This window comes from Lepidochelys kempii, chromosome 9 (genome assembly GCF_965140265.1).
Source record: "Lepidochelys kempii isolate rLepKem1 chromosome 9, rLepKem1.hap2, whole genome shotgun sequence".
Taxonomy (NCBI): domain Eukaryota; kingdom Metazoa; phylum Chordata; order Testudines; family Cheloniidae; genus Lepidochelys; species Lepidochelys kempii.
In genome coordinates, this window is record NC_133264.1 from 18,368,077 (window position 1) to 18,382,677 (window position 14,601).

General features: G+C 39.4%; 1 protein-coding gene across 1 annotated transcript in view; it reads left to right on the top strand.

The window, feature by feature from the left end:
• Positions 1-13,848, top strand: part of WDR49 (WD repeat domain 49) — a 76,447-nt gene extending 62,599 nt beyond the window's left edge. Inside the window, exons 17-21 of the mRNA XM_073359476.1 lie at positions 1,956-2,152; positions 4,952-5,052; positions 6,040-6,186; positions 9,682-9,847; positions 13,579-13,848. Of these exons, the coding sequence (XP_073215577.1) occupies positions 1,956-2,152; positions 4,952-5,052; positions 6,040-6,186; positions 9,682-9,827 (591 nt within the window). The 3' untranslated portion in view covers positions 9,828-9,847; positions 13,579-13,848. The remainder of the gene's footprint in view (positions 1-1,955; positions 2,153-4,951; positions 5,053-6,039; positions 6,187-9,681; positions 9,848-13,578) is intronic.
• Positions 13,849-14,601: the final 753 nt, after the last annotated feature.

The following is a 14,601-nucleotide window of genomic DNA, read 5'->3' on the forward strand; positions in this document are numbered from 1 at the left end:
AATGTATCCGTTTTTGACAAAACTTTTATTGGGAAGGTTTCTTAAGTCCAGGGTGGAACTTCTGGCCAAAACAAGCAAGAAAGATACTCTGCTTCTCCCAATAGCTGATTTAGAGCAGGGATTTGAACCTGGGTCTGCACAGCTCGGGGACTGACTTAAACCATAGGCTACTGGCTATTCTAAATTAGGCTTCTCTGAACCTTGCCTCTTGGAGCTGCACAACTTTGTACCAGTGGGCCAAAGAGAAAGTGGTTAGGGAGACCCAGGTTCAAGTCCCTGATCTGTCTGATTTGGAAAACTTTTTTGGTGCAGGAAAATTGTTTACTGTCCAGCTCTAGTCACCACTGACTTTTTCTTACCTACCACTACTCCTGAAGCCATGTTCAGCAGATAATATCTGAATCATGGAGACATGTCTTCTAAGAAGAACAGATGGAACATTGTGAAACCATCATAGCTCTAATAAGGATAAATAATGATTTAATAATATATCACATTTAGTCACTATGAGTGGGGTGAACCTCCCTGCCTAGTGGTAAGAGTCCACCTAGTGATATGGGGTAGGGAAATCTGGGCCCACTCCACCAGATTTCCCACCCAGGGTCCTCTTGAGCACTGTAAAGCAGGAATCTGCTACCTGTGGTCCCATGAACACTCTCCTCTGGGTCCCTTCCTACAGCTCTGCTCCCACCATCATGATGTGTCATGACTGGTGGCTGTCCTTGGCAATCTGGGGGTCTCAGTAGGCTAGGTATTCGTGGCTCTGTTCAGGACACATCCACATGAGGAGGCCTCCATGGTGTAGTCCCTCTGCAGCAGTGAGTGCAGCTCTGCCTCTTTTGCCTGCCACCCTGCTGTGCTGAAGAGACTCCCTTTTGAGTCCCTCTTCCAACTGGAGCCGGGCTGTGGAGGTGGGGCTTTCTGGGCCCAGAATTGTTCCTATGTCCTTAACTCTCCAGTTTGGGGTTTATTCACCTCATCATAGTTGCTCATTCCTTAACTACCTAAAACATTTAAAACATTACAAGCTTCTGCTCAGTATGTTAGTAGAGGTGTTAGGAAAATTTTTGTATCCCTTTGGGGGGAAATTTTGGCTTTTTGAAATTAGTTTTTGTTCCAAATAAGAACAAAGAGTCAAAAGATCAGAAAGTTTTGGGAAATGAAAATGTTTGAAATCAGAAATGCCGAAACAGACAACTGACATTTTTAACAGAAATTATCTGACATGTTGCTATAAGAGTCTTCAATTTTTCTGATCAGCAATGTGAAAAATGTAATCAAAGTATACATTATTCTCTCAAGAAACTAAACTATATTTTCAGTGGAGGTGGAGGGGGGGGTCAGGAATTTGTTGAACTAGCTCAAATGATTAGTTTTTCAAGGCAGGGTCTTGTGTTTGTCTCAGTCTCTGAGTTTATACAGTGCCTAGCACAACGGGACTCTAATCTTGGGTGTAGCCTCTAGGATAGTGGTGGGCAACCTGCAGCCCGTCAGGGTAATCTGCTGGCGGGCCGCCAGACAGTTTGTTTACATTTGCACGGTTGCCCGTAGCTCCCAGTGGCTCCCGGCCCCGGCCAATGGGAACTGCAGGAAGTGGCGTGGGCCACAAGGACGTGCTGGCCACCACTCTCATTGGCCAGGAACGGCAAACCACAGCCACTGGGAGCTGTGGGCAGCTGTGCAAATGTAAACAAACTGGTGGCCCGCCAGCAGATTACCCTGACGGGCCGCAGGTTGCCCACCACTGCTCTATGAGGTACTGTAATGTACATAATATGGATCTGGGTCCAGGGGACCAGTTGCTCACGTAAGCATGCAAGAAAATAATGAAAACCAATAACTGTCTTAAAATTTTGCATCTGGTGATACTTCTATATGAAAGGGGTTTTAAAAAAAAGTAGTAAAATATTTCTAGTTCTGAGCGGCTTTAAAATGCTTTCTGCTCTGCTTATTAGGAAGAGCACTGGCGAATTGAAAATGCTCCTTCCCACCACAAAGGAGAACAAAATCAAGATGAAAATATGGGCCAAAGGGAAGAAAAGGATGACGTTCTAAAGAAAAAAGAAGCCCCTGTTCTTGGAGGAGAGCCATCTCCTAAACCCCCAGAACAAGCTATACTTGGTATGGAAGACAAAGAAGAATCTGTAAACATGTAAGTCATTTATCAAAAGGGGGGTTGCAATGGCAGACTTTGGCATTTAAAAAAAAACACATTTGTTTTCATCCCCAACTGAGACAAAAAAAGTTTATTTTTGTTATGTATGTGTTTACTTATTTATTGTGGAACAGAAATTACAAACAATTTTTGTTTGGAATTTTTGAAATGTTTTATTTCTTCATTTTTGATCAAAATGAAATGTTTCTACATTCCCCAAACTGAAATGTTTCATTGTGGTTTGTTGCCCGATGGAAAATCTTCTTTTTTTTTGGCAAAATTGAAATTTCCCCACAGAAAATGTCAATTTTGCAAAAGTGCATTTTCTGTCAGAAAATCATGTACCCTTTGAAGAGACAGAGCCACAATGTCTCTGCACAGAATTCCTCCTGGAGTGTCCCATTATGCAGTGCAGGGCCATACCATACCTATGTTATAATACCACCTAGCTCCTTCTGTTCATCAGTAGATCTTAGAATGCTTTATGAAGGGGTTAAGTTTGATTATACTTTCTATTTCCCCCCCATTATATTACTGTTTCATATACTTTATAACTGAGACAGAGAGGTGAACTGTCACAGCAGGCCAGTGGAAGAGCTGGGAGCAGAACTCGGGTGTCCTGAGTCCAAGTCAATGCTCAATTCACTAGGCCATGCTTCTTTCCTATAAATGAGCCCTAGCGTGGTATGTGTTAGTTTGTTAAGCATTTTAAAAACTCTCTGTGATTGGATTACTTCCTGACACATTTTATGCTGCTTTAGTGATATTTTTTAGACTGTACTGTTCCTTCTATCATAACCATAATAAGTATGCAATTCATTACCTCCCATTCCAAGGGTTTATATTTGTTCTTAATGCTCAAGTAGTTACGTCTATATCTCTGAGAAAATACAGTGTACTCCTAAATGTTACATCTTTAATGACTCTTTGTAACATGGACTGTGTCAAGGCATAAGAGCAGTAAAATTAAACTGTACACAAGTCCTTCTTTGGCTTAAAAAAATTCCTGAATGTAATAGCATGAAACATTTACATTAATAAAAGGTTATATTCTTACATGAGATTATTAGAAATGTCACATAATGTCAGCAAAGTATGAGCAAAATGGATTCAAATTAACAGCATTTTTGTGATAGATAAGAATGTTTGTGCAGAGCATAGTGGTACGTCCTTAAAGATTAAAGAGCAAGTGATAAGTATTTATTGTGGTGAGCAGCATTTTTAAATATAATGGATCTCGTTATAATCTTAGAACAATTCCAGTGATTTCAGTGCAGTAGTTCCTGATTTACTCTATGGTAAATGACTTCTGAATCAGGCCCAGTATCCACAAGTTTTAATATTTTAATAGAAAATGAAAAAAACTGCCAAAAAATAATCCAAGTTGAACCACTGCAATATAACAATGAGCACATACCTTGCTTAAGCATTCTCCAAATGCTCCCCAGCAAAATCTCTGGGCTCAGTAAGATTGCAGATTCTGCTGTTTTCAGAAACATACTAAATGTGTGCTTAGAGAAGTGCCAGATTTCCCTTCTACCCTGGAGCAGAACAGGTGGTTTAGTAGACTTCTCTTGAGAGAGGAAGCTGATTTTTTTCAGAAGCACCTGAAGACAAAGAGGTGGAATTGTTCCAATTCTAATACCTTTTACAAGCATATGAGAAAGGAGAATGGTGTTTGTGTACTCTTGCAAATATTTCACTAGTATGTAGTCTTGGGAGCAATTACATCTTCAGTCAGGGCCAGATGCATCAGAAGTGGGGCCTCTTAGTGCTTATTGCTAGAACACGCTGATGTGGTTCCAAAGCATTAAAGGTGCAATGACACTCCTTTACAGCATGTTCTCTTTGTAGACCTATAATATCATGAGGCTGTAGCTCGGGTAGTAGGTTAATCATATTTATTATTTCTTAACAGAATGACCGTGAGTCTGGATGGAAAGTAGTGCTGGTCATAAATATTCCAACAAAACATTATTTTCTCAAAATATTCTGATTTGAGAGAATCAAAACGTTTCACAGAGATGGTTCGATTTTTGCCAAAGTTCCAATGAAAACCTGCCTGCCAAGTTTCCTGCTAGCCCATTGGCCCAGTTCCTTGGCAGCTGGGGCTCCAGGCCTACAGTTCTGATAGGCTACAAGGCCCCAGAGCTGGTACTCCACTCTCTTTTTCAGAGAACTTCAAAATATTGGGGTTTTGTTCCAAATTTTAAAAACCTCTGCGAAACAGAATTGCTTTTCTCTGCACAGTTATAGTCACAAGGAAAAGTGCTTACTCGCCAGGAGGATGGCTTGGAGTCTTGGTAAATGGCCTAAAAGTGCTTTCTCTCATGGGATCTTAGTGAAAGAAAACTTCTTTCATTCACTACAAAGAGATTTTTGCAATCATTAGATTCTTTTTTGCTAAACATCCAGCCTCATACTTCAATGATCAGTAAGTCATTTTACACATGAATAATAAAAATGACTATGGGCCCAATCCAAAGCCCACTGAAGTCAATGGAAACCTTCCTATTGATTTCAATAGACTTCTAATCAGACCCTATAAGATTATATGTAGTCATGAAGCATTTGGTTACTGAAACAAAATCCATATGGAGCTATATACATGTACTATATTCTGACAGTCAGTGTATTTGGACCCAGAAAGGTGTGACCCTTTGAATGCATGATAACATATGCCAGGCAAAGGATAAAAATAGAAACTTCAGGAGGAGACAAAATAGATGCCTATCATTTTGTTTTTGCATTTAAATTTTAGCCAAAAAAAAAAAAAAGTCACTTGTATCTTTCTAGGATCAGTCCATGGGACAACACGATATTGGGTAAAAAATACAAAATCCAGAAAGGAAAGAAACATAAATTCTTCAATGGGAAGACCATGCAAAACTCCACTGGTAAACAGTCATTTTGACTTCATAACCTCAGTAGTTGTTATCTTGCATATTTGTAAATACAGAATCTTATGGGGTCTTTCCTGGGGAGCAAGCCTGAGCGAACCAATGGTAATGGAGTTTTTCTACTGATAGGGAGTTAATAACGGTTCTGGTCTCTTCCTTGGGCCACCTTACAATAGATGTCTGCACTCAGACACAACCTGCTCTCCTACAAAAAGAATCCAGGTGGAGACAAGAAGTCCAATTTGCAGTGAACTCAATGAACTACATGATTTGTGGGTGGGGGCACATTCATTTCTTACAGGTGCACTTTAGGCATCCCTACTTTCAAATTTGGCCAATGCAGCGTAAAGGAGGTTGGGGCACTATTGATTTGGTTGAGATGTGCTACATAAATATTATATCATTTTATCAAGTGCATTTGTAATTTGCTTCAAATAACTTTGAATTACATCTTTAAGAAATAATTGAAACTCTTTTAGTATCTGGAATTTCACAGGATGGACCCATTCTTGTTCTCAGTGATAAAACAAAAATAAGTGGGTGGCCCTTAACATTGTTAATTATCTTTAGAAACCTAATCCATTTTCTTTGGTTTTACTTAAATAGGTATAAGAAACTATTTTCACTCTGTATTTTATGGAGGATGTTATGTATTATAGAGAAGAAATTGGAGAATATCCAAATTGACTTGTGAAAAGTGTCACTTCCAAGTGAAAACTGGGTGTTTTTTTTCCCCCCTTGAATTCTCAGCTAAGAACCGACAATCTTGAGCTTTCTCTGGTTGTTTTAAATAAAAATGATCGTTGATTTAATCTGTACAGCTGTGTTTACAGAGCTGAATGTTTCTTGTCTCTGAGTATTATAGCAGCACAAATGGAGTAATATGAATGAAGATAGACAAGAAAAGTTATCTTATCTTCAAAATACAATTGGGCTGTTATGTGGAATTAATTATGGTTTTTCAGTAATCCTGCTGTTTTAAAGGAACATTTAGGTCATTAAATATTGGAGCCCTTGAGGACGTTGTTGAAATGAACAAGCCTGACTTTGTTCTAAACCCTGACAAATACTTCAGGGAAATGACTGAGGAGAAGTGCCCTGAAAATCTGAAGCTCCCTACTCTTTCAGAAAGTAAGTAGACCTTGATTATATTCACATTTCTCCAGCTTTCAGTACAGAAAGGCAAAAATAAAGGTTACTAGCTTTTGCCATCTATGCAAAAATAAGATGAAGGTAATAGAGAACTCTAAGATTTATTGCTTAGCTGCTGATCTGGGGCTTCAACACAGCAGCAGGACACATAATCCTATTTGAACAACTTCTCATTTTGTAAGGGCTTGATCCAAAGTCTACTGCAGTCTGTGTCAATGGGAGGTCTTTCTTTCAGTAGGTTTTGAATCAGCTCCTAAATGTTCCGAGACAGGATTACTCTGAAGCATTCACTTTTGATTCTGTTCTTGGCAGAAAAGAACAATCTTATTTTTAACAGGTTTTGACAAACGAGAGAGAGAGAGAAAATATATATTCCAGTGAATTTCTGCTAAGCTGATTTGTGTCCCGATAAAGCGAGATGTTTCTGGTAGTATGCTGAGGAGTCCCCCTTTACGGAAACTTTCAAAGCACACACTGGACTCCTTCCCACTGACAATCAAAAAAAGATAGGAGGTGACAGATGGGGCAGAAGAGTGTCTAGACAAGCATGAGGAGCAATGCCATCTCTGACGTAGCCCCATTCAAGAAATGGCAGAAAGAGACAATTCTTCAGTCAGCTTTTCACACCCAACTTCTGAATCTTCATATGGCTGGCAATAACAAAAGCACTCACGAAAAACAAAAATTCAGTGAAACAAGGAGGGAAATGGTGAGAAGATATGTGCAGAGCAGTTCTATCCAGGCTGACTGGAGAAAACATTTACTGCTATACTCAATGATTACAGAGTGATCTTGAGCCATTACACTGTGCTTTACATATTCCTACAAAACAATCACAAAATGGATCCTCAATAAAATAACTATTACATCGGACTGTTCTTTAAAATACATATGGGTTTTCTGTACCTCTTGCCAACCTACACTTTCCCTCCCACACAAAACCAAGCTGACTTTTTTGGCAAGGTTTATATAACTGTTTAAGTGTTGATCCATAAAGAAAATTGGCTTGTCTGATTGTTTATTGTGACTGCACTCTCTCTGGCATTTTCCTTGATGACTCTCCAGTGCTTCTCCTTTTGCTGCTCCTTCAGAAATCCTGATGTTGAAACATCACTGCTAACCATTCTACTATAGCATTGAGGGCCTGTTGTAGAACACATCATTGTAATATTTATTTGATAAGGCTCATCTACAAAATTTAGCCATTTTAATGTCAATAATTCATGGTTATAGTGAGTTACTGTTAGGTTTGTGTGAGCCAATCAGCAGGGGTCAATTGAGAAGTATGAGGAAAACACTGCGAGTGCATGTGTGTGTTGGGGGTTGGGAGGGGGATGAACCAATTAAATGAAAGCCTTTGCAGCTGAATCAGCAAGGCCAAATTTTGGCATTGCATGTCTACATTTTAATTTTAAAGATTGCTTCTGTAATCTATATCTTGAGGTTGGATTAATTGCCACATGAACTTTATTTACTAGTCAGGTGCCTGTTCCCAGCTGGCAAAAATATCTTTTTTTCTCACAGTGTATGTTTACCAACCTACTGGTGTTCTCTCTCTCTCTCTCGCTTTGTTTCTGACTTGCTCCTGTGAAAGATTCAGATGTGGAATAGTAGGGTTATATTTATGTCTGACTGATTCCATGCTCTTTTCATTAATCCAACTGAAATTCATGACGCATAGACTGAAGAAGCAGATTTTACACTTCCATATGTACATTCTATTCTATTAACCAAAATAACATAAATTCACAAAAAGTAAAGATTGGGATCCAATGTGTAATAACATGAATTGAATTAAGTGTAATTTGGTAGGTTCAAAGGTAATAAAACCAACAATCAAATGTCACAAACATAACACTTAGTAAATCCAAGTTTATAATAAAGTGGTGATGGCATCTCACTAATCTGGGAAAGCAACTATTGGCCAAATATGGATCTTTAATATAGATCCTTGTCAAGTCAGTCAAGTTTCTGTCAATTAGTAGTTATGGGCTATCAGTTACCAAAATCAAGGTAAGAATTTTTTTTAAAATGTCAACAGTTAGACCTTATCTTGCACATGCTTAAGCAGGTGACTAACTGTAAGCATATTAGTAGCCATATTGAAGTCCCATGAAGGTTAGGCATGTGCTTGATCATCTTGTTGAATCAAGGCCTGGGCACAAGTGCACCATTGTTCTTGTGCAGAGCCTCACTGATGTCATGGGAATTCTGCCTGTCCCAGGCACTTATAGAGCCCCCACCACTGTCGTATCTGACCACCTTACAACCTGAAAGTGTATTTATCCTTACAAAACCACTGTGAGGTAGGGAATTTGTGTGGATCCATTTGCAAAGTCTAACCCTTACTCTGTTTGCTGTCCTGCTCCAAAACCCATTGAAGCCAATGGAAACACTCCCATTGACTTCAGTGGCCTTTGGGTCAGGACCTAAATGCCCAACTCTTTCCCTAAGTATTAATAACAACAAATTATAGTGAAGATTATTCACACGCAAGCACACACCTAGATATTAAAAACTGTAAACTCCAAATATATTCTGAATGATTTTAGAACTGCTCTCTAATTTCTTCAGAAATTTACCAATTAGTAAATTACAAGTTAATTATGTATTAAACATAGATAATGTATTCATTAGTCTTTTCTCTGTTTACCTTTGTTTCTGCTTCTGTTTAATATCAGGATATGGTAAATTATTTAAAATTCTAATCCTTTAAATCATTAAGAATCTTATCCAAAGCCCACTGAAGTCAATAGAGAGATTCCCATTGAGTTCAAGTCTCATGACTCTAGATGAAGTTAGTGTGAGCTGCTGATATTCAGCACCTTTGGAAATTATGCTCTTAATTCTTTGAGCCATGTGCTTCCTTATCTCCTATTCTGCATGAAGGATGCAGCTTCTTGCCTAAGAAGTAATGAGCAGTGCACAGTACACTTGCTCACTCATGCAGACAGTCAACTATCAGTTTAAATTCTTTTGTTTCAATACAGGATAATTTGATTTCAGCTTTTTATGATCCCTTAAGAGCAATAAAGAGATTAAAATAAATTAAAAGAACAGTGTTTTGTTTTTTTTTTGTTTTAAAAAACCACAACAACCTCTGTTCTTTCTCCCTCTATGTTAGAGGATTCATAGCTTCACATCTTCAGAGGCAGACTGGAATTTTAAGGTCCAGATCCTAGAATGAGCACTCCATATGAGGCACAGGACTTTACCCACAGGGCATTCTTTGCAGAATCTGGGCCTAAATGCTTAATGTACAGATTAAGCCAAAAAGAAAGAGCAAAATGTAAAGTAATTTCCAAAAAGCCACAAACTTTTCTTAGCAGATCTGGAAGCAAAAAGTCAGTATTGTTCTCTCAGATTTATTCTGGTTTTGTTTCTGTTTTTTCCCCCCTTCTGTGCCTTTCTTTTTAAGAGTGCATCTTACCCAACATGATTGATTTTGATGTGAATTTCATTCCTGTTTTTTAGCCTTGAAAGCTGTATTTGATGAGAAGTGCCTGTTCCCAAAAGAAATTCTGGATCGTGAACAAAAAGCAAGGCAACTATGTGAGCAAATGTGCAACGAAGGCAAGATGAAAAGAAATAAGAAGCAAGCAAAGATGAAAGAAAAATAAACCTTCCTGTTACAAAGAAGGTAAGTGCAAAGAATACCATATACAGAATGAAGTTGGCTTTGCCACAAACAGTTTAACAAAGTAAGCCCTACTTTTAGGGTCAAATCTTCCAGTATTTGCTTGGGACTTGCTCCTGCAGCCAGGCACTCAGTGAGTAACTTTACTCATGTAAGTCTCATTGAAGTAACAGGAGTCAATCAGAGCACTCCATGCATGTTTGTCTGCAGGCTCAGCCTTTTGGAAAAAATCTGCCTGAAGTTACTGGCCATTCCACATGCAGAGGGTTGCTAATTTGGATAATTTTGCAGGCCTAATCTTGGAAACTGTTAAACATGTGATTCCCCACTGAGTTCAGTAGGACTACTGATTTATGTAAATAAACTCATATGCATAAAGAACAGGAGTACTTGTGGCAGCTTAGAGACTAACAAATATATTAGAGCATAAGCTTTCGTAGGCTACAGCCCACTTCATCCGATGCATAGAATGGAACATACAGTAAGAGATATATACACACAGATAAGTTGGAAGTTACCATACAAACTGTGAGAGGCTATTTAGTTAAGATGAGCTATTATCTGCAGGAGAAAATGGAATGGAATGGAAGAGAATGGAAATCCATCAACTTCATGAAAAAACTCGTACAGATACAGACAGACATCATCTTCCTTTCCAAATGCAAACAGATGGACATCGTACCAAAAGGACTAACGGTAAAAAATCCATTACAATCTCTATATCACACAGACTGTGCGGAACCACCTGATCAACATCCTCTACAGCAAACAGGGAAAGATTAAGAATGAGCTCTCAAAACTGGATACTCTCATAAAAAACAACCTTCCACACAAACTTCCTCATGGATAGATTTTACAAAAAATAGACAAGCCATTTACAACACAACTTTGCTTCTCTACAAAGGAAAAAGGACACTAAACTATCTAAATTACTACATGCCACAAGGAGCCACAACAGTGGTTCCCTTAACACAGCCAGCAATATTGTTAATCTTGCCAGCTATACTCGTAGTCTGGCAGAAGAGTCTGTCCTATCTCGGGGCCTCTCCTTTTGTCCCTCCAGGTCCACAAACATGATACAGTTCTGTGGTGACCTAGAATCCTACTTTTGACGTCTCCGACTCAAAGAATATTTCCAAAACACCTCTGAACAACGTACTAACCCACAGAATCCTTCCTACCAACACTACAAAAAGAAGGAGTCTGCGTGGACTCCTCCTGAAGGTCGAAACAACAGACTAGACTTCTACATAGATTGCTTCCGTCGATGTGCACGGGCTGAAATTGTGGAAAAGCAGCATCACTTGCCCCATAACCTCAGCCGTGCGGAACACAACGCCATCAAAAGCCTCAGGAACAACTCTGACATCATAATCAAAAAGGCTGACGAAGGAGGTGCTGTCATCATCATGAATAAGTTGAAATATGAACAAGAGGCTGTAGGGCAGCTCTCTAACTCCACATCCTACAGACCATTATCCTCTAATCCCATTGAGGATTGCCAAAAGAAACTACACCATCTGCTAAAGAAACTCCCTGAAAAAGCACAGGAACAGATCTGTGCAGACACATGCCTAGAACTCCGACCAGGGGTATTCTATCTGATTCCCAAGATCCGTAAACCTGGGAATCCTGGATGCCCCATCATCTCGGGCATTGGCACCCTGACAGCAGGATTGTCTGGCTATGTGGACTCTCTCCTCAGGCCCTACGCTACCAGCACTCCCAGCAATGTTCGAGACACCACTGACTTCCTGAGGAAACTACAGTCCATCGGTGATCTTCGAGAAAACACCCTCCTGGCCACTATGGATGTAGAAGCCCTCTGCATCAACATTCCACACAAATATGGACTACAAGCTATCAGGAACAGTATTCCCGACAATGTCACGGCAAACCTGGTGGCTGACCTTTGTGACTTTGTCCTCACCCATAACTATTTCATATTTGGGGATAATATATATCTTCAAGTCAGTGGCACTGCTATGGGTACCTGCATGGCCCCACAGTATGCCAACATTTTTATGGCTGACTTGGAACAATGCTTCCTTAGCTCTCGTCCCCTAACACGCCTACTCTACTTGCACTACATTGATGACATCTTCATCATCTGGACCCATGGAAAAGAAACCCTTGAGGAATTCCACCATGATTTCAACAATTTCCATCCCACCATCACCTCAGCCAATCCACACAAGCGGTCCATTTCCTGGATACTACTGTGCTAATAAGCAATGGTCACATAAATATCACCCTATAACAAAAACTTACTGACTGCTATACTTACCTACATGCCTCCAGCTTCCATCCAGGACACACCACACGATCCATTGTCTACAGCCAAGATCTAAGATACACCTGCATTTGCTCCAATCCCTCAGACAGAGACAAACACCTACAAGATCTCTATCAAGTGTTCTTACAACTACAATACCCACCTGCTGAAGTGAAAAAACAGATTGACAGAGCCAGAAAAGTACCCAGAAGTCACCTACTACAGAACAGGCCCAACAAAGAAAATAACAGAAAGCCACTAGCTGTCACCTTCACCCCCAACTAAAACCTCTCCAGAGCATCATCAAAGATTTACAACCTATCCTGAAAAATGATCCCTCACTCTCACAGATCTTGGGAGACAGACCAGTCCTCGCTTACAGACAGCCCCCCAACCTAAAGCAAATACTCACCAGCAACCACACACCACACAGCAAAAACACTAACCCAGGAACTTATCCTTGCAACAAAGCCCGATGCCAACTCCATCCACATATTTATTCAAGTGACACCATCATAGGACCTATTCACATTAGCCACACCATCAGGGGCTTGTTCACCTGCACATCTACCAATGTGATATATGCCATCATGTGCCAGCAATGCCCCTCTGCCATGTACATTGGCCAAACTGGACAGTCTCTATGCAAAAGAATAAATGGACACAAATCTGACATCAAGAATCATAACATTCAAAAACCGGTAGCAGAACACTTCAATCTCTCTGGCCACTCAGTAAAAGATTTAAGGGTGGTAATTTCGCAACAGAAAAGCTTCAAAAACAGACTCCAAGGAGAAACTGCTGAGCTTGAATTAATATGCAAACTAGATACCATTAACCTGGGTTTGAATAGAGACTGGGAGTGGCTGGGTCATGACACATATTGAATCTATTTTCTTAAGTTAAGTATCCTCACACCTTCTTGTCAACTGTCTAAATGGGCCATCTTGATTATCACTGCAAAAGTTTTTTTCTCCTGCTGATAATAGTTCATCTTAACTAATTAGCCTCTCAGAGTTTGTATGGTAGCTTCCAACTTATCTGTATGTGTATATACATATATCTTACTATATGTTGCATTCTATGCATCCGATGAAGTGGGCTGTAGCCCACGAAAGCTTATTCTCTCATAAATTTGTTAGCCTCTAAGGTGCCACGAGTACTCCTGTTCTTTCTAAGGACACAGACTAATACAGCTGCTACTCTGAAACCTGCCATATGCATAAGTGTTTAAAGTGGTAGAACACTAGTTTTGACTGGCAGGAGGAACTCCAGGTTTTTTTCTATATGAATTTCAAAACATGTTAGATAAACTCATGGTAAGAGTGATTTAAAGCAAACAAAATGTGCTCTGTAACTACACTGCAGTGACATTCATAAATAGTCATATTATAATGTAAAAACTAAAAAGACTTAAAAATAAAGCATATGTATAATTAACTCAACATCTTCCTTTCAGAACTGTTTTTGATCACCTTGGCAATATGGAAATAAATATCAGTGAACAATTGCACCAATAAGTCAAGCACAAAACAATTAAACTACAGATCTTGAATGTGAAGAATAAATTTTCAGAACACTTTTATAGCTAGAACTGTTACTCCTGTTTTTGAGTGTTTGTAAACTTTATTTTGTTCCTAAATGTTGTACATTTCTTTCTAAAGAGAAGCAGTGTATTAAAAAATCCCACTTTTTTGTCTGAAAATTATTTACTTACTGTAACAAGTAGTGCCTAAGATCAATTTAGATGTACTTTAACATTGCCTAAATGTTATTTATACAGTATCATAAATGTGTATGCTGTTTTATAAAATATGACAAGATTACCCGCAGCCATTTCACATATTCCATGTTGTTATTATGACTTACTGTGTTTTTATGGTAGTGCTCACAATGTGCTTGGTGCTTTCCAAACACTGAAACATGATCTCTGCTCTGAGGAGTTTACAGTGTAAGGATAGACAAGTGCACAGAGGTTAGGGGAAAGGAAACACGTGTGACAGATATGGCATTTTCCTGCAATATCCTTGGGAGACCTTATGGAATTAACTTTAAGTATCTTTGGGGTCCATTGTATTAATGAATGTACGAATGGTTTATGTTTTATTGTGGGCCGGGATTGTATGTGACACCTCGGGAGAGAGGGGATGCGATGTGAGACCTGGGTGTTCAAAAGACTATATTGAACAATGTGCCACGTAAGAATGCACTTTTGGAACAAAGTGTGTTAAGTGGTTTCCCTGGGGAATATGTAGGGGGTGGTGAATGCAAATTCCCCACCTCCGATGATGCCAAAACTCAGCCCTTTGAAGCTGTGCCTTCAGGGGTGGGCCATTGTCTGCTGATTACTTGTTACAAGAGATCAAGATCAGAGACCCAAGTTGTTTAAAGGAAAGACTGAGCTATTCATTGTAACTTTGAATCTGAGACAGTTATGAACTTGCAACCATGGGGGAAACCCCGTTGTGGGTTTTGAAGAACT